Raw genomic sequence first — 21,863 nt, 5'->3', positions numbered from 1 at the left:
AAATCACTATATGTAAGCCTTTAACATTTGAGGAGTTCCCTCGATTCCTCATGGATCCCATCATCAGAACTGCGTTTTGACAAAAACGGGACCAATCTGTATGTATATACTTACAATCAAAAAAAGAATTTTCAAAATCGGTCCAGAAATGACGGAGTTATGGAGTAACAAACATTAAAAAAAAAAAAAAAACAAAAAAAACACAACCGAATTGATAACCTCCTCCTTTTGAAACCTTAAAGTCGGTTAAAAAGAATTATGCAGTGCACTACTTACATCTGTACTTTTACATTTAAATTTTAATAAGTAACTAGTTAACTACTAGCTATTATTGTTTGCGCTGTGTTTATTAGAAAATTTACTGTTTCATTATCAAATTATATGAAATATTCAAATTATAAATCAAATTTTTATTATTTAATTACTTATTATGAATTTTAATATTGTAATTGTAATCTATTATAGTAATTATTAGATAACATTTTTTTCGAAAATTTGCATGTCATTGTGCCACTGAATACTGTACACCATTTAACAAAACACCACCAGCTGTATTTTAGAACTAAGTATTCTTGCAAATAAAAAATATTTATCTTATCTTTATCATTTTTACGTTAATCGACTTTGTGACTCGTCTAATATAAAGTTACAGCAATAATACATATTATTTTTCTTATATTTCACTTGTGATTTATTTTAAGATTACTATAAAGATAAAGTAATAAATATTTATTTACCCAGGTATTGACTATTGTATCTATTTACTGACGTTGCTATGTACGTATTTTAAATGTCACTATTATGATGTCATTGTTAATGTTATACCTATTGACTTGTGAAAGAGCTCTTGAGGCCTACTTAGAGAATATTTTTTTGAATTTGAATCATTTAACTATATACATATTTTGTCCTTTAAAATTTAAATTGGAAAAAATGTTTGCTATGTTTTTTATTCACTTGATTTCAGGAGCCATCTTCACGAAAGGACGGAGGAAAAGGGCCAATTAACATCTTCAGCAAATTTGGACACAATCAATTTGCCCCTGTAATTGCTATGGGGATCCACTGTGGCATCAATTTGCGTAAATCATTCGATGGAAACTTTGTTACTGGAGGCACAGTGTCAGGCGTCGCTAGGTATACTCTAGACGAAGAAATAGTTTATACAAAGATTTCAATTTCACTAAACGGCAGAGGATATCTAGAAGTACACAATACTAGGAAGAAAGATGAAGCAGACGGATTAATAAAAGACGAAGAAGAATATTTAAATGAAGATATTACAGTTCTGAATGACCAAAATGGGCAGGTTCTGCCCATTGACACCTATGATACACAATTCCACTTTCAATTGCCACTAGATATACCACCGACACTCGACTTTGTTAAAAGTTCTGGCAGTCATACAGTGCGATGCAAGATTATTTATTATTTACAATTAAAATTTGAAAGCCCTCGAGGTTGTAAGCATTTTAGTGCAATAATTACTGTTATACCCGGCGTCAATCCGAATTTATCAACAGAACCGAGAATTTACGATAAGCAGAGGAAACTAATACAATTACTAAGGGACAGCGTTGTTACTTTAAAAGCTACAATTAACAATCCTGTAGTAACGCCCTGCAATAAAGCTGATTTAGTATACGAAATATTTAATGATACTAATATTAAGTTTAAATGTGTGGAAAGCAAATTAGTGGAAGTAATATCTTTACCAAGAGGATATTATAATTCCACTTTTGTTTATGAAATAGTCACTGATATAAAGACGACCGGAGTGAGAAGTGGCGAAACTCAAGCTATTAATGTAGAAATACCGATACCTAAAGACGTCAACTCTATTGAACATTCTCAACTTATTGCTCGTGATTATTTTGTGAAGATAACTGTCTATCTACCACTACCGTACCGTAACGTCACTCTGAAGGTACCGCTGCAAATAGCAGGTGTTTCTCAAGAACATATAATAGATGTTGATAAAGTGCTCACCCTTTGGGAAGCATTGAATGAAGATGACATTCTACCTGATCAATATTCATGAAATATAACAACTGTGAGTAAGTAATAAATAAAGACAATCATTTTTTATTTATTTGATAATTAGGTAATCATTTGTCCTAAATCAATTAATAATCAGCCAACAACGCTATCGCTTAAGCAATTATTAAATCCGGTGGGATATCTCAAATCAACTTAGTCGTAAATGAGCTAGGATTGTTCTGCTCCTCCCCTTTGTCTTAGCATTTTCTGATTGCATTTGTTATATAGGAACCTCGTCAGATCGGCTACAGGACCTCAAGATTTGTATAGACATTAGTTTATTAATAGGTACCATTTAACTCTTGAACCCAGAGCCTTGTTGAGATAGACTGTATTTTCTCACGATGATATCTTGTATAAATATATGTTATCTTTCAGCTAAAACCAAGTGGTATGCATATATCAGACGATATTTCAATAAACCCATAGGTACGAGAGCGATTTTTTATGCCCACCACGTCTTTCTACCACTAAGCTACCACTTCCACTGCATACCTAACATACTATAATCACTACGAAAGTTTTTAGCTGCTCTGGTTATTAAAAAAAACCGACCAACTGCGAGTCGGACTTGCGTTCCAAGGGTTCCGTACATTACACAATTTAAACAATGTATTTTTTATGTGAAATGTCTAAAAAACCCGTAGAGGTCGGATCAAAAACTAAGTAATTAAGTCCGACTCACGCTTGACTGCACATTTCTAATAGGTTTTCCGGTGATCTATAGGTAAAGATCTATTTTGTGTATTTTTTTTTTAATTTTTGACAGTAGTTTCGAAGATAAAGGGGGAATGGTAATTTTTTGCCTATTTTCTTTAATAACTTCTAAACTATTTATTTTCAAATTATAAAAAAAAAATTTGAGCTTCTCACAATGAGCTCTTTCATTTGATATGTAACACGATATAGTTTGACAAACTTTATTTTTTAATTTTCTCATTAACCCCCCAAAAGTGGCCCCCGTGTTTAAAATTAATTTGTTTACGTTACATGTCCATCTTTGGGTCTCAAACTTACATATGTGTACCAAGTTTCAACTTGGTACACATATGTTGGTCCAGTAGTTTTGGAGTAAATAGGCCGTGACAGACGGACAGACAGACAGACAGACAGACGCACGAGTGATCCTATAAGGGTTCCGTTTTTTCCTTTTGAGGTACGGAACCCTAAAAAACAAATCACATGAATAGTCCTGTGATTTGTTTTTTATTTTTATTTAATTCAAGCAACAAGCTAGTTACTACTACATACTTATACCTTATTATATATGAGGAGATTATATGTATATTGGATGAGGCGGGGGGAGGGCGCGCGACACGGCTGATGCTACACTTTTTACAGTGTCAGCAACACGCCACATTGATATATGCTCGTATATATATACTCAGACTCACTCACTTTTTCAGTAGATAAAGGCGCGAAATTAAATTTTTCTATGGGAAGTCAACTCATTATTAAAATTTGCCGCCTTTTTCTACTGACAAAGTATGTGTGTGAGTATATTTCAATACAATTATTATGGTAAATTTTAGGGTTCCGTACCCAAAGGGTAAAAACGGGACCCTATTACTAAGACTCCGCTGTCCGTCTGTCCGTCCGTCTGTCCGTCCGTCTGTCTGTCACCAGGCTGTATCTCATGAACCGTGATAGCTAGACAGTTATAATTTTCACAGATGAAGACGACTAATAAATTTACTTGTAGAGAATGCTTGAATAGGTAACCTTCCGAATTTCTCCGTGTCTTCGGGCTCTTAGAAGTAATTTGTTCAGACTTTTAATTATAAATGGAATATAGAAGTGGAAGGCAAATATATCGTGGTCTAGATTGATCTTTGTATACCGGGTGGCACCTGAGGGCCTACCGCGAACCACGTTCGACGTATTGCCTCCCTGTCACACTTACGTACTAATTTACAAGTGCGACAGAGACGCAACACGTCCAACGTGGTTCGCGGTAGGCCCTCTGTAACTTCTGTAATATGTTTTTGATATAGCAGAAATAGCCAGGTACATGCATGCACACACAAACAAATACTTATGTTTTCAGTTTGCCAATATACCTATCTATATATACCTATATTAGAATTTGATTTCTAAAAGTGACTACAATATTTATTCCAATAGACACTACGAGCATGTACGTGTTTGTCTATTTTATAGAAGGGAGCGCTATTGGAGTGTCACGGGGAGACCAATTCGACCTTTCATTTTGAGATCAAAATGATGCCTTTTGTTCGCCCGCGTGTCTCGCTCACGTCAATTAATGTAAGTACGAACAAGTACGAGCAAAATGCACGCGCGAACAGTGGCAGATTAGCCACGTGGCTAGTAGCAAATGCCACGGGTCCCGCGCGTTTGGGGGCCCCGCGCACCTATACGCATTGTGGCCGTAAAAATCCAGTTTCACTTCGTCCGACAAAATTAAAACAATCCATGGGCCCCATTATAGAATTTGCTACAGGCTTCGCGCTGACTTAATCCGGCACTACGCGCGAATCATAATAACAAACTAACATTATGAAGATATCAGAATGTACGTTCGAATTGGCCTCCGGGAACCTAGTGTATTTATTGAGACCTAGATACGTCCGTGTAATCCCATGCCACCGCCTGCCACCGGCTCTCTCTATCTAGGCTAAAATTATCATTCAAGTTTAATGAAATAAAATGAAATAAAAATAAAATAAATTGAAATGAAATAAAACGTTTAAAATTTATGATGTAGGTTTACCTATTGTTGATGTAGGTGAAAAGTAATAGATTTTTCTCAAACATGCTATGTAATATTGATATTACGTTCTTTATATTAGGCTGGGAAGTATCACGACTCCGGCGCGGCTAGACGAGGGGCCTGTAATGAAATTTCATACAAAGTTGCAGGCCTAGGCCGGGAAGTGGCTCTTTTTTAATTTCCATTTCACATATATTTGTGACACAGCATCATGGCATTCAGCCAAAAAAAAAACTATAACCAATATTTGCTTATGGTTCGGAATGACATTCTGCCAATACCCCTTAAAAAAACAATAAACGATAATTAATATATTTTGCAGTTTTATTTGTATCGAATTTACAAACAATATATAAATAAAACATTATTAACAAATTCCAATAATATTGAATTGAAAATTTACCTACAAATACAGTTTTTTTTTTTTTTTTTTTTATGTGATGTTCAGCAAACGAGCAGACGAGCCGCCTGATGGGAAGCAGTCATCGTCGCCCATGGACGTAAGCAACATCACAGGAGCCACTTAAGCATTGCCGACCCTTGAGAACCCTAAATACCCGCTTCTTGAAGAATCCCATGTCGTAGCACAAAGGAAATACCTCAGGAGGCAACTCATTCCACATTCTGCACGTTCTGGGAAGAAACGAGCGGGATGCCCGCTTATTCATGGTGTGCCATGTGTCTAAGAAGTGAGGATGAGCTTTGCTCCTTTGGCGGGAGGTGCGGTGATAGAAACGAGACGATGGCACCAGATCAAAAAGTTCTTCGGAACATTCCCCATTGTACAGACGGTAGAACATGCAAAGAGAGCCAACGTCTCTCCGAAGACTAAGAGGTTCTAAGCCGTCAGTAAGTTCGGAATTGCCGACAATACGAACTAAGATTTAAAATATAGTTGGTCAAACCAGTTTGTCAGTAAATAAGAACAAAAAAACTATACTCATCCATTTCTTTTGGGTGCTAGTACCAGTGTAAGACAAAGATAGTATGATTATCTCTGTCTATGTTTGAAATGAGACAGTCCTTTGACAAACTATATTTCATTTAAATATTAGCGGTAAAAATGTCTACTCAAACACGCGTTGGTGTTTTTTTAATCGTTTTGGAGGTAAAGTTGAACATTTTTCATTGTGTATCTGTAATTCTATTTTATTGGATTTATTGTGCGTTGTTTATTGTGTTATTTTATATGAGTTCCGACGAAAATATTAAATGAATACCTGTTAATTATACTCCATGTTTAAGGCAACGATGTATGTGAAGCATAATATCAACATAAAAAGCGATGTAATCTTAGTTATGTGGCTAAAACTACAGTCAGAAGGATGCAAGGCGAAAAATCAAAGATACATAAATATACCTTTGAACATTTGTGTAATAAATTGATTAACTACATGTGTAAAATATACGACACGTGTGATAAAGATAGGTACAGGTGGTAGTTATATTTTGTGCCTAGTTTACTTTTAGTTTCTTTAGAATTAAAACTTTGATTTCGTGGAGATTTCTTTATTTATTTCATTGCATGTTTGAGAAAAGCACTATACATACATCGGCGTGAAAAGGGGTTGTCGGCCTCATAACTATCCGGCCTCACTACGTTCGGCCGTATATATGCATTTGGCCGGCAACCCCTTACTTCCCGGCCTCTGTAGTAATGTACTATTACAATTGCGTAACATAACCCATTTTGACGGAGGCAATTTACCAGTCCGAGCGTAAGCGAGGGCCTGTATAATTCAAGGAAAAAATGGGCATTTATTCCCGAGTTCTCTCTCGACTCTTGAGTTTAATTTTCACTTCGATTGCGAGGAAAATATGCAGAAATATAAATTATTTAAGATAATTTTTACCGTATTACCGTACCGGGACCAACCCCAAAATCGCAAAAAAAGTTTGGCTGTTTCATACGTTTTGACTGGTCCATTTTCTATGGGAGGGTTAATTTTTTTCGCGATTTCGTGGTTGGTCCTATAGTAAAAGTTGCTCAGTATAATCCCAAAACTTCCCTGGCGACGGGAATGCACTTAATTTTTAGCGACTCTGTATAAAAACAGCAGTATATTAGTAGGTGTAGGTACCTAATGTTCAGCCAAATGTCCGCTTTGCAAGCTTATCCTCTTAATAATTTACGACATAATACAACCTTAGGATTGCACGGCAGCAGCGGGTAAACAACTTTTCCGCGTGGTTTGAGTTTAAACAGAATGTTCACAGCTAACTGCGTCCGTAAGTTATGGCTTTCTTAAAGCCCTCGTGTAGAGTGTGACTGTTTATTTTTCTTTTCGTATCGCAATAATTAGGTACTTGTGTTGGAATTAAGCGCGTTGACGAATCTAGGAAATCCCATATAGGGATAATAGGCCAATCAAATTAGATCCAAAAATAACGCTTTGAGGAATTAATACCCAGCAGGCTAGAAAACGTTTTATTTATTATTATTCGATTAGCGATGTAAATATGCTCTAAGAACAAATTAAATTATTTTCTATGAAAATATTTTAATTTGTGTTTTTTTCCAAGTAGGCACACTACTATTTAAACTATATACTGAAATAAATGTCATATACGAAGGAAAACATGACCAAAGCCTCCAGTGTCCAGAGCTGGAATCGAACCAGCGTCCCCCGTTTACCGGACAGGGGCAGGCTTTGGTAATTTTTTCCTTCGTACCTATAGGTATGACATTTATTTCAGGATATAAATATGATCATAAAACTGCCGGGAGACAATCTCTATAGCCTGAGTGACAAATAATGGCATCATACATGTGACCACTGCCGAAATTTGCTAAATCTAAATTATAACTATACCATGAGTCATGCATGCACGTGTGCTACATGAAACGAAAGGTAGGTATTCATAATAAATTATGAAATAGAATATGCATTCAATCAAATAAATGAGGCTCGTAGGTAAATTATCTTCTACGTCGTAAAATCTATGTAGGGACCAAAACGTCTAGCGCCGGCGTTATTCATGGCACTTACCACGTTACGAAAGAGGGGCGTTGAAGCACGCGGCCTAAACGTGTAAGCGCTGTGAAATTTCACGGCGCTTACTACCTACGTTTTGGTCGCGTGATTCACCCCCTGCCCTCGCCTACAGATTGTGACACTTTCATTGTTTGACATGACGTCTCTATAGGTATATGAAATACTTAATAATAACTCAGTGGTATAATAATAATAATATAATAATAATAAAATAATTTTATTTCGGACATGAATCCATAGTTGTTAGTTACATATTACATTAACTTATAAAATAGTGTTAGAAGAATTACAAAACTAATCTTAACCTACATACCTAAGTATAAATTAACCTATTTTACTGCAGTGTGGAGTTTTGTCCACTGCTGCAGCAGAGGGGAGTCCCACCTATCCAACAACGCCATCATGATACTGTTAGCGCTGCCCCGCCAGCGGCTAAGTAAAGAGGCGCACCGCTTCCGCATGATGGCCGCAAAGCCGTCGACTTGCGCCTCCGCAAACATCCCGGCGGCGCTACAGTGACGAGGCAGCCCCATTAGCATCCTGAAAGCGTTGTTGTATTGCACTCGTAGGTCGCTGTACGCCCGCTGCGTATAGCTATAGCTACCCCACCGGCTGCACGTGTAGAAAGACTGGCAGTAAGCTTTGAAAAGCGTTACTTTAACTGCGTAATAAGTCACCTCACCGATTTTTAATTTCTGCGACAGGTGGTCATCCATTAAGGATGTCCGGCAAGCTCGGTTCTCCATACAAAAGTAGTTCCGCTCGCATTCTGAAACGACTAGCTAGATTGCTCTGAAACTTTGTACTTACAATAGGATAAGGTATATCTATGTCTGTAATTAGTTTATGTAGCTTCAGATACCATAGTTAAAAAAATACAGCTAATTTAAATTTTTCATACAAAACTTGTTTTTGCTCTATTTCGTTTGTTTTATAAACTGGAGCTATATAAACTAATATTTCAGACCTAGATATACCTCATGTCATGTATGTGCAAAGTTTCATTACAATCCAACACGTACCTAGTTTTAAAATGAGATTGGAACTACGTTTGTATGGGAAGGTGCAATTCGGCCAAGCTTGCCGGGGACTTAAAGCAAACCATGAAGACTTATACATCCGATATCATAAGCGTCGCATGTCGCATTGCCTTCGATATCGAAGTACACAACAACGATATGTCAGCGATCATGTAGATTACCTTTGAGCTATCCAATCACTAGTGTCTGTCCTATGTGAATTTCCGGAACAGGACTCTTTCGCCTATTGCCTAACTTTATAGAATATTTAATCAGCTTTTATTTGATACTCTACACATATGTACAGTCAGCAGTACTATTCGCTTAGCTCTTTTGCATACAAACTTCTGTGCACGGGGGGTCACTTTTCTCTGGAGCTGACTGTACCTATGTGCAATCAACTTTTCGGATCCAATTTGCATTGTTGGTAATAAGGCGCCAGGCATTTGATGACGTTAATTTCTTCACCAAATTATACTTTGCGAGAGCAAATTAACCATTTTTGAAGTAGGAACATACAATATAACATTTAAAACTCGCTTTTTGAACACATATTAAATCACATTTACAAATGTGATGTCTACCCCAAACTTTTTCATACACTTTTCGTCGGGTAGTCACACAAATCTCTGTTTTGACATTTTGCTTTGTTTATTTGATGAAAATTTAAGGTTTAACATACATTGAACCCGGTTATATGGTAAATACTTCTTGGGCAAGACCCATAGTGTTAGCTTTAAACCTTAATCACTTGCTTTTAGCGATATTTCGAACATAAAACTTACCTTGACGGTAAGATAAATCACACATCTCAAATCTCAACATTCATACTCCTGCGCACATTTCTCGTTCTAGCGAGGAATTATAACACGGACACACCCCTTTTTGATTAAACATTTTGCCTAAAGAAGTGAATCCCAAATAAATAAAATTAAACTCAAATATTTTAAAATAAATTAGTATTTGACTGGGTACATTATTTTGTTCCCAGGGTTTTTGGTCGGGAGTTCAACATCCCGTTATAATTTTTGGGTACGGTGACAAGGTCCCGGCTCATGTCCTGGATACGTTGGAAGATCTAGGATCAATGTTGTTTTCAAATTACGGTTAAGTATCATAGAGTACTGTTATTTGCTGGATGCTGCCCCACATCTGGTACTAAAAAAACTTTTTATAACCACAAATTTTTCTACCAACATGGGCCGTTGTAGTTGTAGCAGCGGACTCTCCGATGCCCGCCCTGTGACAAAGCGAGGTGATATCCTAACATTATATTGTTATAACTAACCGACCTTATAAAGTAGGTTTAATGTGTTAATATTAAATAAGGAGATTTATATATTTACCTAGTTATTGGTTTCCAACCTGGCTCATGTCTAACTCCTGTAATAAACTGATTATTGTTTAATATTGGTAAGGTAACACTGGTTGGCATCAGTACCAGAAAGTAGTACCCTAAGCTTATCTCATAGATTTAATAGTGTATTTTGTATAACGATTCTCAGTGTCGTGCGTTTCAAATCTAAATAATAATATTAAGTGAGACCTTACAGCATTTCAGTGAAACCTCAATACGCGGGTTACAGATATTTCAATGTAACAAATAATTTTTGCGATAGACCCGATTGTAAATGTGATTTAATAGGTACTTACAAACAAACAAATAAATCCAAATCGTACCATACAACATTTTTAATATTTACCTAATATCTTTCGAGATGAGTTTTACAAGCCAAAGTTATTAGGCAACTATCGTACTTATTAGTGTTTATATGTATGTACTTTTGCCTATCAGAGTAATCAGTCTGAACTAAGTGGGACCTATTGTGGTTTGCAAGGCCTCTTTGAGTGTTACTTAGAAAAAAGGAAAACCAACGCCCAACTTTTGCTAAAATAACTACAGAGTTACGTTTCAGAGCAATTTAATAGGTGCATACCGCATACCTACATAGTATATATGTACTTAGTAAAAGAACGTAAGGAATGACGAAGACTCAATTTTGTTTGCAAAGGCCAAAATAGAAGCCAGACAGAGTTGAAGCGTCCAATTCGCAAACATCTTGGACAACTCTGCTCCATCCAAAAGTGTACCTTAGTACTGTGCATATATGTAATGTAGTAGCAGGTCTACGTCAGTTAAGCGGCTACCCAATATTGGAACATCACGTAGCAATCTTGTTTCTAACAGCGGAGGATATATTTGGTAGGAAAGCGCTTGTGGCACCGAATTCAAAGTTGATTGGTTTAGTTTAGTTTAGTTTAGTTTCATATCATAATACTTGCTTCTGCCCGCAACTTCTTCTGCGTGGAATGATAATGATGTTTGATAAAAACTAAACTATAATATCATTTCCCGGGCCTACAATCAATATCAAATTTCATCTAAATCAGTTCAGCAGTTTAAACGTGAAGAGGTAACTGATAGACAGACAAACAGTTATTTTAGAATTTATTATATTAGTAGGGATAATTTTGTAACATTGTATCCTACAGTAAACGTCAAAGAATGTACGAGTATGTAAAGGTACCTAAATTTATACAGTCGAATAGTTACGGAGCAAAGGTGTTATCGTCTCGTATTAACTATTAATAAAGATAAAACTTCTTCTCATTTTAAAGGAAGTAAATTGTTATACACTTAAGTGAAATGCGATGTTTCAAAAGTAACCACTTATAACGTTCAAATTTACACGTATCACGGATAAAACATACGTACAGTACGTTTATCGATACCTATATGATGGAAGTAATCTGATTGTAGAGCGACATGCATGTCGTAAATAATTTAAAACTTTGTGTTTTCAACCCTAAAACAAGAATGTTAGTCTCATTAATACTGGCAGGAAACCGAAGCTTGTAATTTACTGAATGCTCAGGGTTGATCATGCTCACATCTGAATTACCACGTGATTGTACACTAATAAGTATGAACGAAATCGGAGTTCGTGTATAACGTCTATTTGATTTCGTGTATAGTAATCAATTTTGATTGTCTTCGATAATGTGAAATCAAAGTAGATTTATATAGAGTAGTTTATTTATAGCAAATGTATTATTAATATTATATGATTATTAGGCCAAGTAATAAACGTAGAGGGAAATTCATAATCTTAGACTCCGTAATTTGGGACTGGTTAGGAGGTGAACATATCAAAAGTCCCCGGACGTAATCCTGGTGCCGGGGGGAGAGGGGGGTTTGAAGGTTCCATTTTTCGGTTTTTCGCGCGATTATATTCGTATTTAGTCCTGGATAATTTTAACAGTGTAGTAGTCTCGATCGCTGGCCAATCTGACGCGAATTTAGAGTCGCCGAGATGAAAGAAAAAATTACTAACTGTCACGATGACATTCATATCTTTTTCGCGCGCCATATAACGCACATGTCGCTTTATGAACAATTTATGTTTTATTGAGTAATTCTTAGTTTTTCCCGTAATAATCAATGCAGTTATACCTAAAAAGACGATATGCGGTGCAAAGTGCACATGGAAAGTGAAAGTTATAAAATATCGGAACGTAAGTACATTATCATCAGGAGATAATTGAAGCAGTCTTCATTTTCCAAATTCTTGCTACTATAAGGTGCTAAGTGTTCCCGTGGGGAAACTTGGAGGTGTGATACAATAGTTTATGTACTTATCCTCACTTTATTATAAAATACCTATACAATTTTGTATCTAGTTCTTATACATTCTCGTGTGACGAGTTTGTCTATGTCCTTGTGGGACATTGTTTAAGGGTTGACTTGAAAATACCCATATGTCGCGTGGCGACATGGTGTTATGTTATCTTTGTCCGTGCGACATTCTGGGAGATGTTGGCTTAAAAATATCCACATGTCGCGTTGCGACATTGTGCCTCGTTCGTGGAACGAGGGTCAGATCTTTTTAAAATGACTTCAATTACTATGCTCATTGCATAGCAAGAAGCCCTTCGTCCGTGGGACAAGTAAGAGAACCGACTATTCAATAATAAAATGGAATTAAATATATGACCAGAAACACGTCATCCGTGGGATGATAATACACGAAATGTCTTTTAATAGCTAATTAATTTCTTATAATGACATTAGCAGCTGAGATTGACCTAACAAGAAACCCAAATATCTGGATCAAATTTAGCGCATCTTGTCACAGTCATGGACGGGGTCCTGTGTCACGTACATAAATATCAACTAGCTTATTCTAGTATTGTATGCTAATTAAGTGCTGACTTATTGTTTACAAATAATAACATTATTCTGGAAGCTGCTGGAATAAAATATTTGGATTAAGGTCTGTACCAAACACTTATAATATATGCTGAACCCTTTTGAGGCATGTCATTTTTATTATTCCTTTGCTAATCAAAAATTCTGTAGCCTTATCCAGAAGAGAGGCAGTGAGTCTGCTAGCTGCATTAATACAATAAAATAAATAAGTGACTCAGTAGTGCACTTCATAGTCTTCATACCTACTCATATTATACTAATATGCAAAAGAATGCTATCAGCCTTTATAAGGACAAGATCCAGACAGCTGCCTTATTATGAAAATCAAATCTGGGGGTTCATGGCATATACTATTTTCATTAACACTTCTTACAAGCTTCCTATAGCTTAAGCTTGTTTCATAAATTTCATAATATCATATTGTTAGAACGAATTTTTTTTTCTTTTGCAGGCAGTTTGGTAAATTGCCATACATGTTGACTAATACATTCCTTCTAATATCATAAGGAAAAATAACCCTTCAAGGGTTACTCAATTCAATTCAATTATAAATATAAATACTAATTTATTTTAGCCACTCTCACAAGAAATATAAATATCACAACAAATTATGATAATATTTCTTATTCTTATTCTTGATATGTTCCCGGATAGCCCAGTCAGTTGTGCATTAAAATTTTTAAGTTCTCAAAGCCCAATTGCCTTTGGTGAAAATAATCAAACATGACATATTTTCCATTTCCTTCAGAAATATGAATTATATATTGAATTAAATCAAGAGTTTATTCCTCCTTCAAATTACAGATAATGAACAGTAAGTTGTATAAAATACAAAACTGTAGGTGAACAAGGGTACTTACAATACCAAAGACTATACATAGAAAATTTTAATCAGTCAGCCATTGGATGGATGTCTAATATCAATAAATTATAAATTCTGAGCAAGTCCAAAGCTCCAAACTCTTATTTATTTAAATTTTTTACCAAACTTTTGGGCCTTTTATAAAGGCAAGGCAAATTGTGGCAACATTTTTCCTACAATTGCTTGGAACCCTTTCACAAAATGGTAGGGTTCAATTTAGCACGAGCTCAGATTTCGATACATTTGTGATAAGGAAATAGAAATTTAATGGATATGTAAGTAATATTAAATAGGTAGGTAGGTTATATAAGTAGGTAGGTAGGTAGATAATAATGTAGGTTTATAGGTATTATGCAATAGTCATATCACATTTCCCAACATTTAAACATTAGTGTCCCCGTTACCTGGTATTGTTTGGTTTTGAAGGGTCTACTAACTTTAAGCCTAAGACATTAAATAAAACAACATTATTAGTTAGGTATGTACTAGAAAGATTCTTATCCAAAGTGTTCGAATGTTTGATACCTCTTGGTACTGTAAAATGACTTTAAACGGTTGGGGGATGATGATGATGATGGACCTGATGAAGACAATTATCGATAATAGAGCTGAAATGGAAAAAAGAATTGGATTCCAAAAAGAAAAATATGCTTTATGCCATAATGAGCAATTCCTATATATTTTTATTAATCAATTATATTTATATAATCAGTAGTGAATTGAAATAATTTCACAAATACAATAAAATTCACAACAGATCATATTGTTGCATTTCATTTATATCGTTTTTTATATACTTTCTGTATGAATATGTTCAGTATAGATCAAACAGAAGTTGGAAAGACCTTTTAGCAGTAAGACTGTCCAAACTGATCTATGAAGTTATTTGTGACATTTAACAGAGCATTTGAGACAAACTTTCTGTTCATAATAACTCATAATTATGATATGTAATGAGAATAGTCATTTTCTGTTTTTCATTGTATTTCGGATTCTCAAGTAGTAGGATTATGTTGTAATTGATTCATGGTTTTTATTATGGAATTATGCAGGAAACGCCACAGACCGATTCACATACATATGTGGTGGTAATTTCTCACATTTTCAATATAATAAGAATTTATATTATCTGAACCAAATTATAGGTTGTTTCGTTTCAAATTGCTTACTTACTAACTCATTTAGAATCTTTTGTCAGATTCAGTAGGTAGTGGTTGAGAAATACTAGAACAAATAATTGAAAGATATGATTCTTTATCTCTAACAGCATCACCTTTTTATATTCCTGGATGTATATAGACATTAAATAAAATATATTAAAAGACAACGTGAAACTTGTTTTAGATAGGGAAGCAATTTAGAATATTTTAAGTGTAGGATGTATTATTTATATTACCCCTTATAGCATAGTAAGTGACTATTACTTACTTAGCTTAGTTAAGTGGTTACTTAACAACTTTTTAAATAAGGATGCTTAAATCCCTTCCAACATAAACTATCTAATGTTTAATCACCATGTACATTTATTAGTACTATTGTCGAAAGTTGTTTAAACAACTCCGAGCATGTCCTAATCTCCCAAGATACACCAGGTCTGGGAAAAGAAGAGTGGTATTCAGACTTTAAAATATGGACATGATACAATCTATTACGCTTAATTGCGTGAATGTGAAGCAATGAGTGTCTTCTTAAGGGTGTATGTTACAAATAATAAATCAACTTGAGATTTTGAAAGTAAAATTACAGTCTTAGATATTTCATGTTTCAACAAATAATACGGTTCCTTTTATTATTATGTTTATTTAAAACAGCAATACTCTTTAAAATCTTTAGAGAAGAAAAATTAATAATAAAGACTGCCACGCCACGTTTTTCCTTTACTGGGTGATGCCCCGAAAATATGACTGTCTAGACTCAATTTATTATTGTTTATGAATAAATAAATGAAATGAAATATATATTTATTGGAATAAACAAATATAATATAAGAGAAGACTATAGCATCATAATGTCTTAAAACCTTGTCTGATGTGTCTTAGACAAGCAACAAGAAAATAAAGGGTAGATAAATAGTAACGAATAAATATCTTTTATCTTTATCTTTGACAGTTCTCATGTATTCTTTCTTTTATGGAGGCTTTATATTTAAAGGAGGGTATATTGCATATACCGCAATATAGGTACATTATTACATATTTTCTTTACATTTTCTAATTATGATGTATCACATTGGTCAAGATAAAGATCATAGTATATGGGTAGGTCTCACCAGTGAACATAATGTTTTAAGCATAAAGGGATGCTCCAGATAACTACTCTGTTACTGTCTGCTGCTCTTGTTAGATATGAATTATCTTTACATCAAAACTCAAAACTCTTATCTTTACATGTTCAAAACTTTGAACGCAGTAAGTAAATCTCTGATTCTCAGAGTATTTACCCATTAAAGTAGTATAAGTTCAAAACCTAATTTTATTATTGGTAATTCTCATGTAATTGGTCGGAGAATTTTTTAAAATTTCTCTGTTTTTTTTTTTTTTGCCAGGAAACTCAAAAGCCGATTTTGATATTTTGAGATTTCTCATAGCGACTTGTTTATTTTGCCTTAATTTTAATTTTTTTATGGAATATAGAGATAGGTATAGGTTTCCATGATAGATAATATATAGATATACATATTCTTGCCAAAAATACAAGTGCTTGTTTTTGGGTAGATTTTTGGGACATTTATTTTTACAAATTATTTAATTATCTTCTCTAAACATCTACACTGTTAAAATTATCCAGGACTAAATACGAATATAATGATAGGATTAAACGAACTTACCTGAAGTGAAGTTCAATCCTGATTATATGAAGTATTTAGTCCTGGATAAGGGGTATCCCCACCCTCCTCGAGTAACCATGAATCCATGGTTACTTCCCATTTAGTGCATGAATACTCTAAACTATATGAATGTCATCGTGACAGTTAGTAATTTTTTCTTTCATCTCGGCGACTCTAAATTCGCGTCAGATTGGCCAGCGATCGAGACTACTACACTGTTAAAATTATCCAGGACTAAATACTTCATATAATCAGGATTGAACTTCACTTCAGGTAAGTTCGTTTAATCCTATCATTATATCTCGGAAACTATGCGTCAGAGCGACATGGCCACTTATACAAAATGAAAAGTGATTTAATTTGTTACAAGCAGGGACCGGCCCGCTATCCCTTATCGGGGTTTTATAAGGGTATTGCATAAGGCTTAACTCACCATACCCTTTGCCAGACGAAACCCTTTGTTTTGTATTAAAAACCCTTATATAAAGCTACCACATTTGAGTAATCGGTAGCCCAAATACCCTTACAAAACCCTTATCATCCGCTCACCAACACCTTGCATATTGCTTATAAGGGTTAGCCTTATAAAGGGCTTCCCTTTTAGCATATAAGCGTGCTAATTTAAGTCGTCTACCTTGTTCATAAAGCACACATTACTTCGAATCCGAGCGATCGTCGGCGGCGACGGCGGCGTTCTTTGACTAGGCAAGTATTTTCTTTCCTTTTCCATACACTACCGTAGATATATACTAATCCTGTCTCTTTCACGCAAAGGGAAACCTTTATAAAAAGCGCTTAAAGATAAGGGTAACCCTTATTAAGAGCTAGCCTTATTTTTGGTTAGCTTTTCGGTAAGGGTTAGTCAAAGGTAATGGTATGAATGGGCTTGCAGATCAAAAGGGAAAGTCTTTCAATGTATTAGCCGTGTTTAGGTGTCGCCCATTGAAAGGGTTTTATCGCGGAAAGGGTTGTCCGGTCCCTGGTTACAAGTTTTATTAAGTCAAGTTATTGATTTATCTAAACTCTAAACCCTCAAAGAAGCAAAATTAATTAAATCGGAAACGCACATTTTTCGTGATAATTAAACTGTACCTATACTAGTATTTTATACAATCGTGATATAATAGAGAACTTTTCAGTCGAGTACCGTGTTTAAGCAACGAAGCTTGCTGAGTTGCTTAAGTTAAGGTACGAGATTGAAAAGCTTGATTATATCACTATTGTATACAATACTTTTTCTACGAGACAAAAAAATAATACTTTCAACTAGTAAAATCATATAGGTAAACAAACCAAAAGTATACAGCTAAGATACGCGAGCTGCCGCGGCCCGCGATACTCGTACGCGCCCCGGCCGCCGGGCCCGGCGCCCGCGGCGGGTTGGTCAACGACACCTCCTCGTAACTCATGAGGCCCTGGTACCTGCTCCGCGCTAAATTCAATTTTAAGACAGTTTTTTTCTCGATTTTGGCCACCGTAGCATATGGAGACTAACAAGCAACTAAGCGGGTTTCGTAGGGTATGGATGTTGCTATATGAAGGGTGTCACATGCGCGTTTCTGACTTATAAAGCAATTGTTTCTACTACACATAAAATAAAATGTTTTTGTTCGCCAACCAATCACAAAGCAGATGCGACGCAGTAGCGTGTTTAAGTAGGCTAATTTGCCTTGAATCGAGTCTCCTTAAACAAGAAATATTTTATCGAAATGTATGAAATTCTATTGTCAAAATTTTTATAATTGACTAAACCGTATCGATAAAATTCTTATGCTTGAGTCGGAAGTGCCATAGACTATCCAACGTTGAAAAGAGTAAGGTTGTAGTGTTGCATATAAAGTTGTAATACACAGATTATACTCGACGAGTAGAAAAAAAAACTTTTCAACACACTTGTTCGTAAGTAAATATTGCTTAGTTTAAAAAAAAAACAATAAACGATATTTGTTTGATATAATTGTTGGTCAAGCAAATCTTGTCAGTAAATAAGAACAAAAAAACTATACTCATCCTTTTCTTTTGGGTGTTAGTACTAGTGTAAGACGAAGATAGTATGATTCTCTCTGTCTATGTTTGAAATAAGACAGTCCTTTGACGAACTATATACCTATATTAAACGTTTGAGAAAAGCACTATACATACATCGGCGTGAAAACGGATTGTCGGCCTCATAACTATATTCTATTCGGCCGGCCTCTGTAGTAATGTACTATTACAACACGGACTGGCGGGCGCCGGCGCCCCGCCGACCGCCTGCCGCTGCCCGGCTGGCCCGCCCGCGGTCGGGGTGAGGGGCGGCAGGCGGCAGTATGACAGATTAATAGACAAAATACTGTTTTAATAGTTAAAATTAAATTAATATGAAAGTTTCCTTTTTTTTTCCTCGTAAGTGTGTTGAAGAACGTCGTATGAAACGTGTGTGCATTGGTCATTAGGTACACACATCGGCTTTCTTATTGCGCGCTCGCTTACAGCTCGCGCGCACAATATCGCCTCGTGTGTAATGTAACGACCAACGTAGCACACTAAAGATCTTATTTCATGCAAGTGTACTGAAGGACAAAAGTCTAAATTGTTCCCGCCGGAGTTATGGATTCAAAAAAAAAGCTATAACTCACGAGCAAGTTGTAGCTTTTTTTCTATTGTCACTAATTTAATACGAACCAAGTATAAATAAGTTTTACTTTGAAAATACTGAGGTTTATATTAAATATATTAATAACAGGTCACTCAGGTATTTTAAGTGGTTTATAAATTATTTTTCAACACACTTGCTCAAAACGACGTTTTTATTCCACCGATTTTTGGCTCATAATCCTTAATATTAAACACGCATGCTCTTTCAGTGTATTATTCCACTCGTGATTTTTCATTATATTATCCGACTGAGTTAAGAAGGTAACTGATTGCTAATAATATGCATGGAAAGGGAGCCTTCTTTAATTGGTCGGACTGGCGGGCACCGGCGCGCCGCGCGCCCGACCGCCTGCCGCGGCCGGGGCGAGGGGCGGCCGGCAGTACGAGTATGACAGATGCAACACACGAGTCTTTTTTTTTCTCGCAAGTGTGTTGAAAAACGTCGTATGAAACGCGTGTGCATTGGTCATTACACACATCGGCTTTCTTATTGCGCGCTCGCTTACAGCTCGCGCGCACAATATCGCCTCGTGTGTAATGACCAACTTAGCACATTTGTATCATAATGTACTAATATTTGTTTATGCTTTAAAATATTTATATTTCATTAATTTAATAGCCGTTTCATATATTTTACACAATTTTCAATTTTGGCTGAATGCCGATGGCTCTGTGCCTTCGATGCCTAAACTGCCAAAAAAATTCAAAATGGCTGACGAATGTTTGAAATGTCACCGTATTTAAGAATGATTTCGCTTAAAATTTAGTTTCTTCTTCGCAAGTGTGATAAAAAACATTGAGAGTAACTCAGGACGTAAGAATATTGTTACTCGAGTCTTTAATTCACTCCAGCCTGCGGCTGCCGTGAATATATAGATTCTCGTACGATATTTCACTTACCGCCTACGTTGCACAATGTACTATTGCATCTATTTCTTACGTGTAGGAGCCATAAACGTGTCTCTTACACATTCAAATGATCGTGCATTAAGAAAATCAAAGTAGACTTAATTTTCCGAAACTTGTATATCCCCACTGGATCTGGATGAGGTATCCTCTAATAGTGTCGGATGGGCGCGGCGTGCAGTGGATGCTAATTGGGTTGTCCGCTATAAAGTCAGCGCTTGTGGGGTGCACGGCTCAGGGAATTTATTTCCAATTTCTACGGCTCTTTGTCCACGACACACCTGCCACGCTGCCGTTTTAGTTTAAAGCTTTCTTACTAAATGCTATTTAATCATGTCAAATACCGCAACCTTTGTAATTTAAAAAGTACCAACTAGACTAAATGAAAGTAAACCCAATGGATGAAACAAAACCACTTAGGTAAAAATCCGACAGCCCATTTGTGTTGTGGCCGCTGTGGGGCGTAACAAACCGATACGTACCTACAATCAATAATGCATATTCATTAAAACATATTACTCTCGACGAAGAAGCATATTAAATAATAAACATAGACGTACTTAATATTTAAAACACCACTTGCATTGGTTTTGACAATAAAATTAAACTAGTTATCTCGAATATAAACTACTTATAAATTCGCTTAAAACTATTTTACAAGCTGTTTTAAAATGTGATACACTAAAAGTTAGGTATTAAGTACAACATTTGGTAGCAAGCCAAATAGCAAGCTTAACGAGCTTACGAACTGCACAGCAGTTAACAGGCTGTTAGCTTACGCTAACGAAGGTATTTTTAAGCGTTTTTATTTAACCCTTAAATGCATAATGATATATATATGCATCGTATATTTGATGGTCCGTGGCTCAATATGCAGCTATCCAAAATCACATTTATTACTTTTATACAGCATGACACATCTATTTCAATTTATTAAAAAGTTATACAAAAAATCATGCATTTAAGGGTTAAGAACGAAGACGTACCGTATTCTATCTGATTAGTCAGTCGAAAGATAAATATTTTGGCACCGTATTTAAAATAATGTTTATCCGTATTTAAAAATTTATATTTCATTATAAAAGTAATGAAATATAAATTTTGAATACACATTATTACAAATAGTATACTTAAATAGATATAAAAATAAAATAATGCATACCTAAATAAATATTAACGTAAATATAAATAAACAAATACTCAATACACAATATAAATAAATATATACGAAATCGAACTGGAAAACTAAAGGAAATTGAAAAAGTAGGCGCCTACTTATCAAATAGAGAGGAACAGAATTATGAGTCTGGAAGCCACAATTTTTTAAGCCTGTCCTTGAGCGATGCTACATGGTATCTCATTCCATAACTTAGCGGCGTGGACAGTAAATTACTTTTTGTATGCGCGTGTCTTATTGGATGGAATTGTAATAGAAAGATTGGTCCTTGATCGCAAACGATGACCACTACCAGCAGCCAAAAAACTATATATTTCGGAAAGGTAAGGCGGCGAAGCAGGATTGAATAAAACGTTGAAAATCAATGACAGGACATGTACATCTCGTCGACTAGGAATCGGAAGGCAGCCAAGCTGAGTTCGGAACTGGGATACGTGATCGAACTTCTGCAGGCCGAA

General features: G+C 35.5%; 2 protein-coding genes across 2 annotated transcripts in view; both read left to right on the top strand.

Moving 5' to 3' along the window:
* Positions 1 to 21,863, top strand: part of LOC134748947 (gamma-aminobutyric acid type B receptor subunit 2) — a 320,538-nt gene that overhangs the window by 89,437 nt on the left and 209,238 nt on the right. The window lies entirely within an intron of this gene.
* Positions 980 to 2,117, top strand: LOC134747221 (uncharacterized). The gene has a single exon (XM_063681823.1). The coding sequence runs from the start codon at positions 1,055 to 1,057 to the stop codon at positions 2,039 to 2,041; it is 987 nt and encodes a 328-aa protein (XP_063537893.1). The 5' UTR covers positions 980 to 1,054; the 3' UTR covers positions 2,042 to 2,117.

Source organism: Cydia strobilella, chromosome 1 (genome assembly GCF_947568885.1).
Source record: "Cydia strobilella chromosome 1, ilCydStro3.1, whole genome shotgun sequence".
NCBI lineage: Eukaryota > Metazoa > Arthropoda > Insecta > Lepidoptera > Tortricidae > Cydia > Cydia strobilella.
This window is presented reverse-complemented; position numbering and strand designations above follow the sequence as displayed.

Excerpts from the sequence above, each read along its gene's own strand:
- LOC134747221 (XM_063681823.1), top strand. The coding sequence starts at position 1,055 with ATGGGGATCCACTGTGGCATCAATTTGCGTAAATCATTCGATGGAAAC.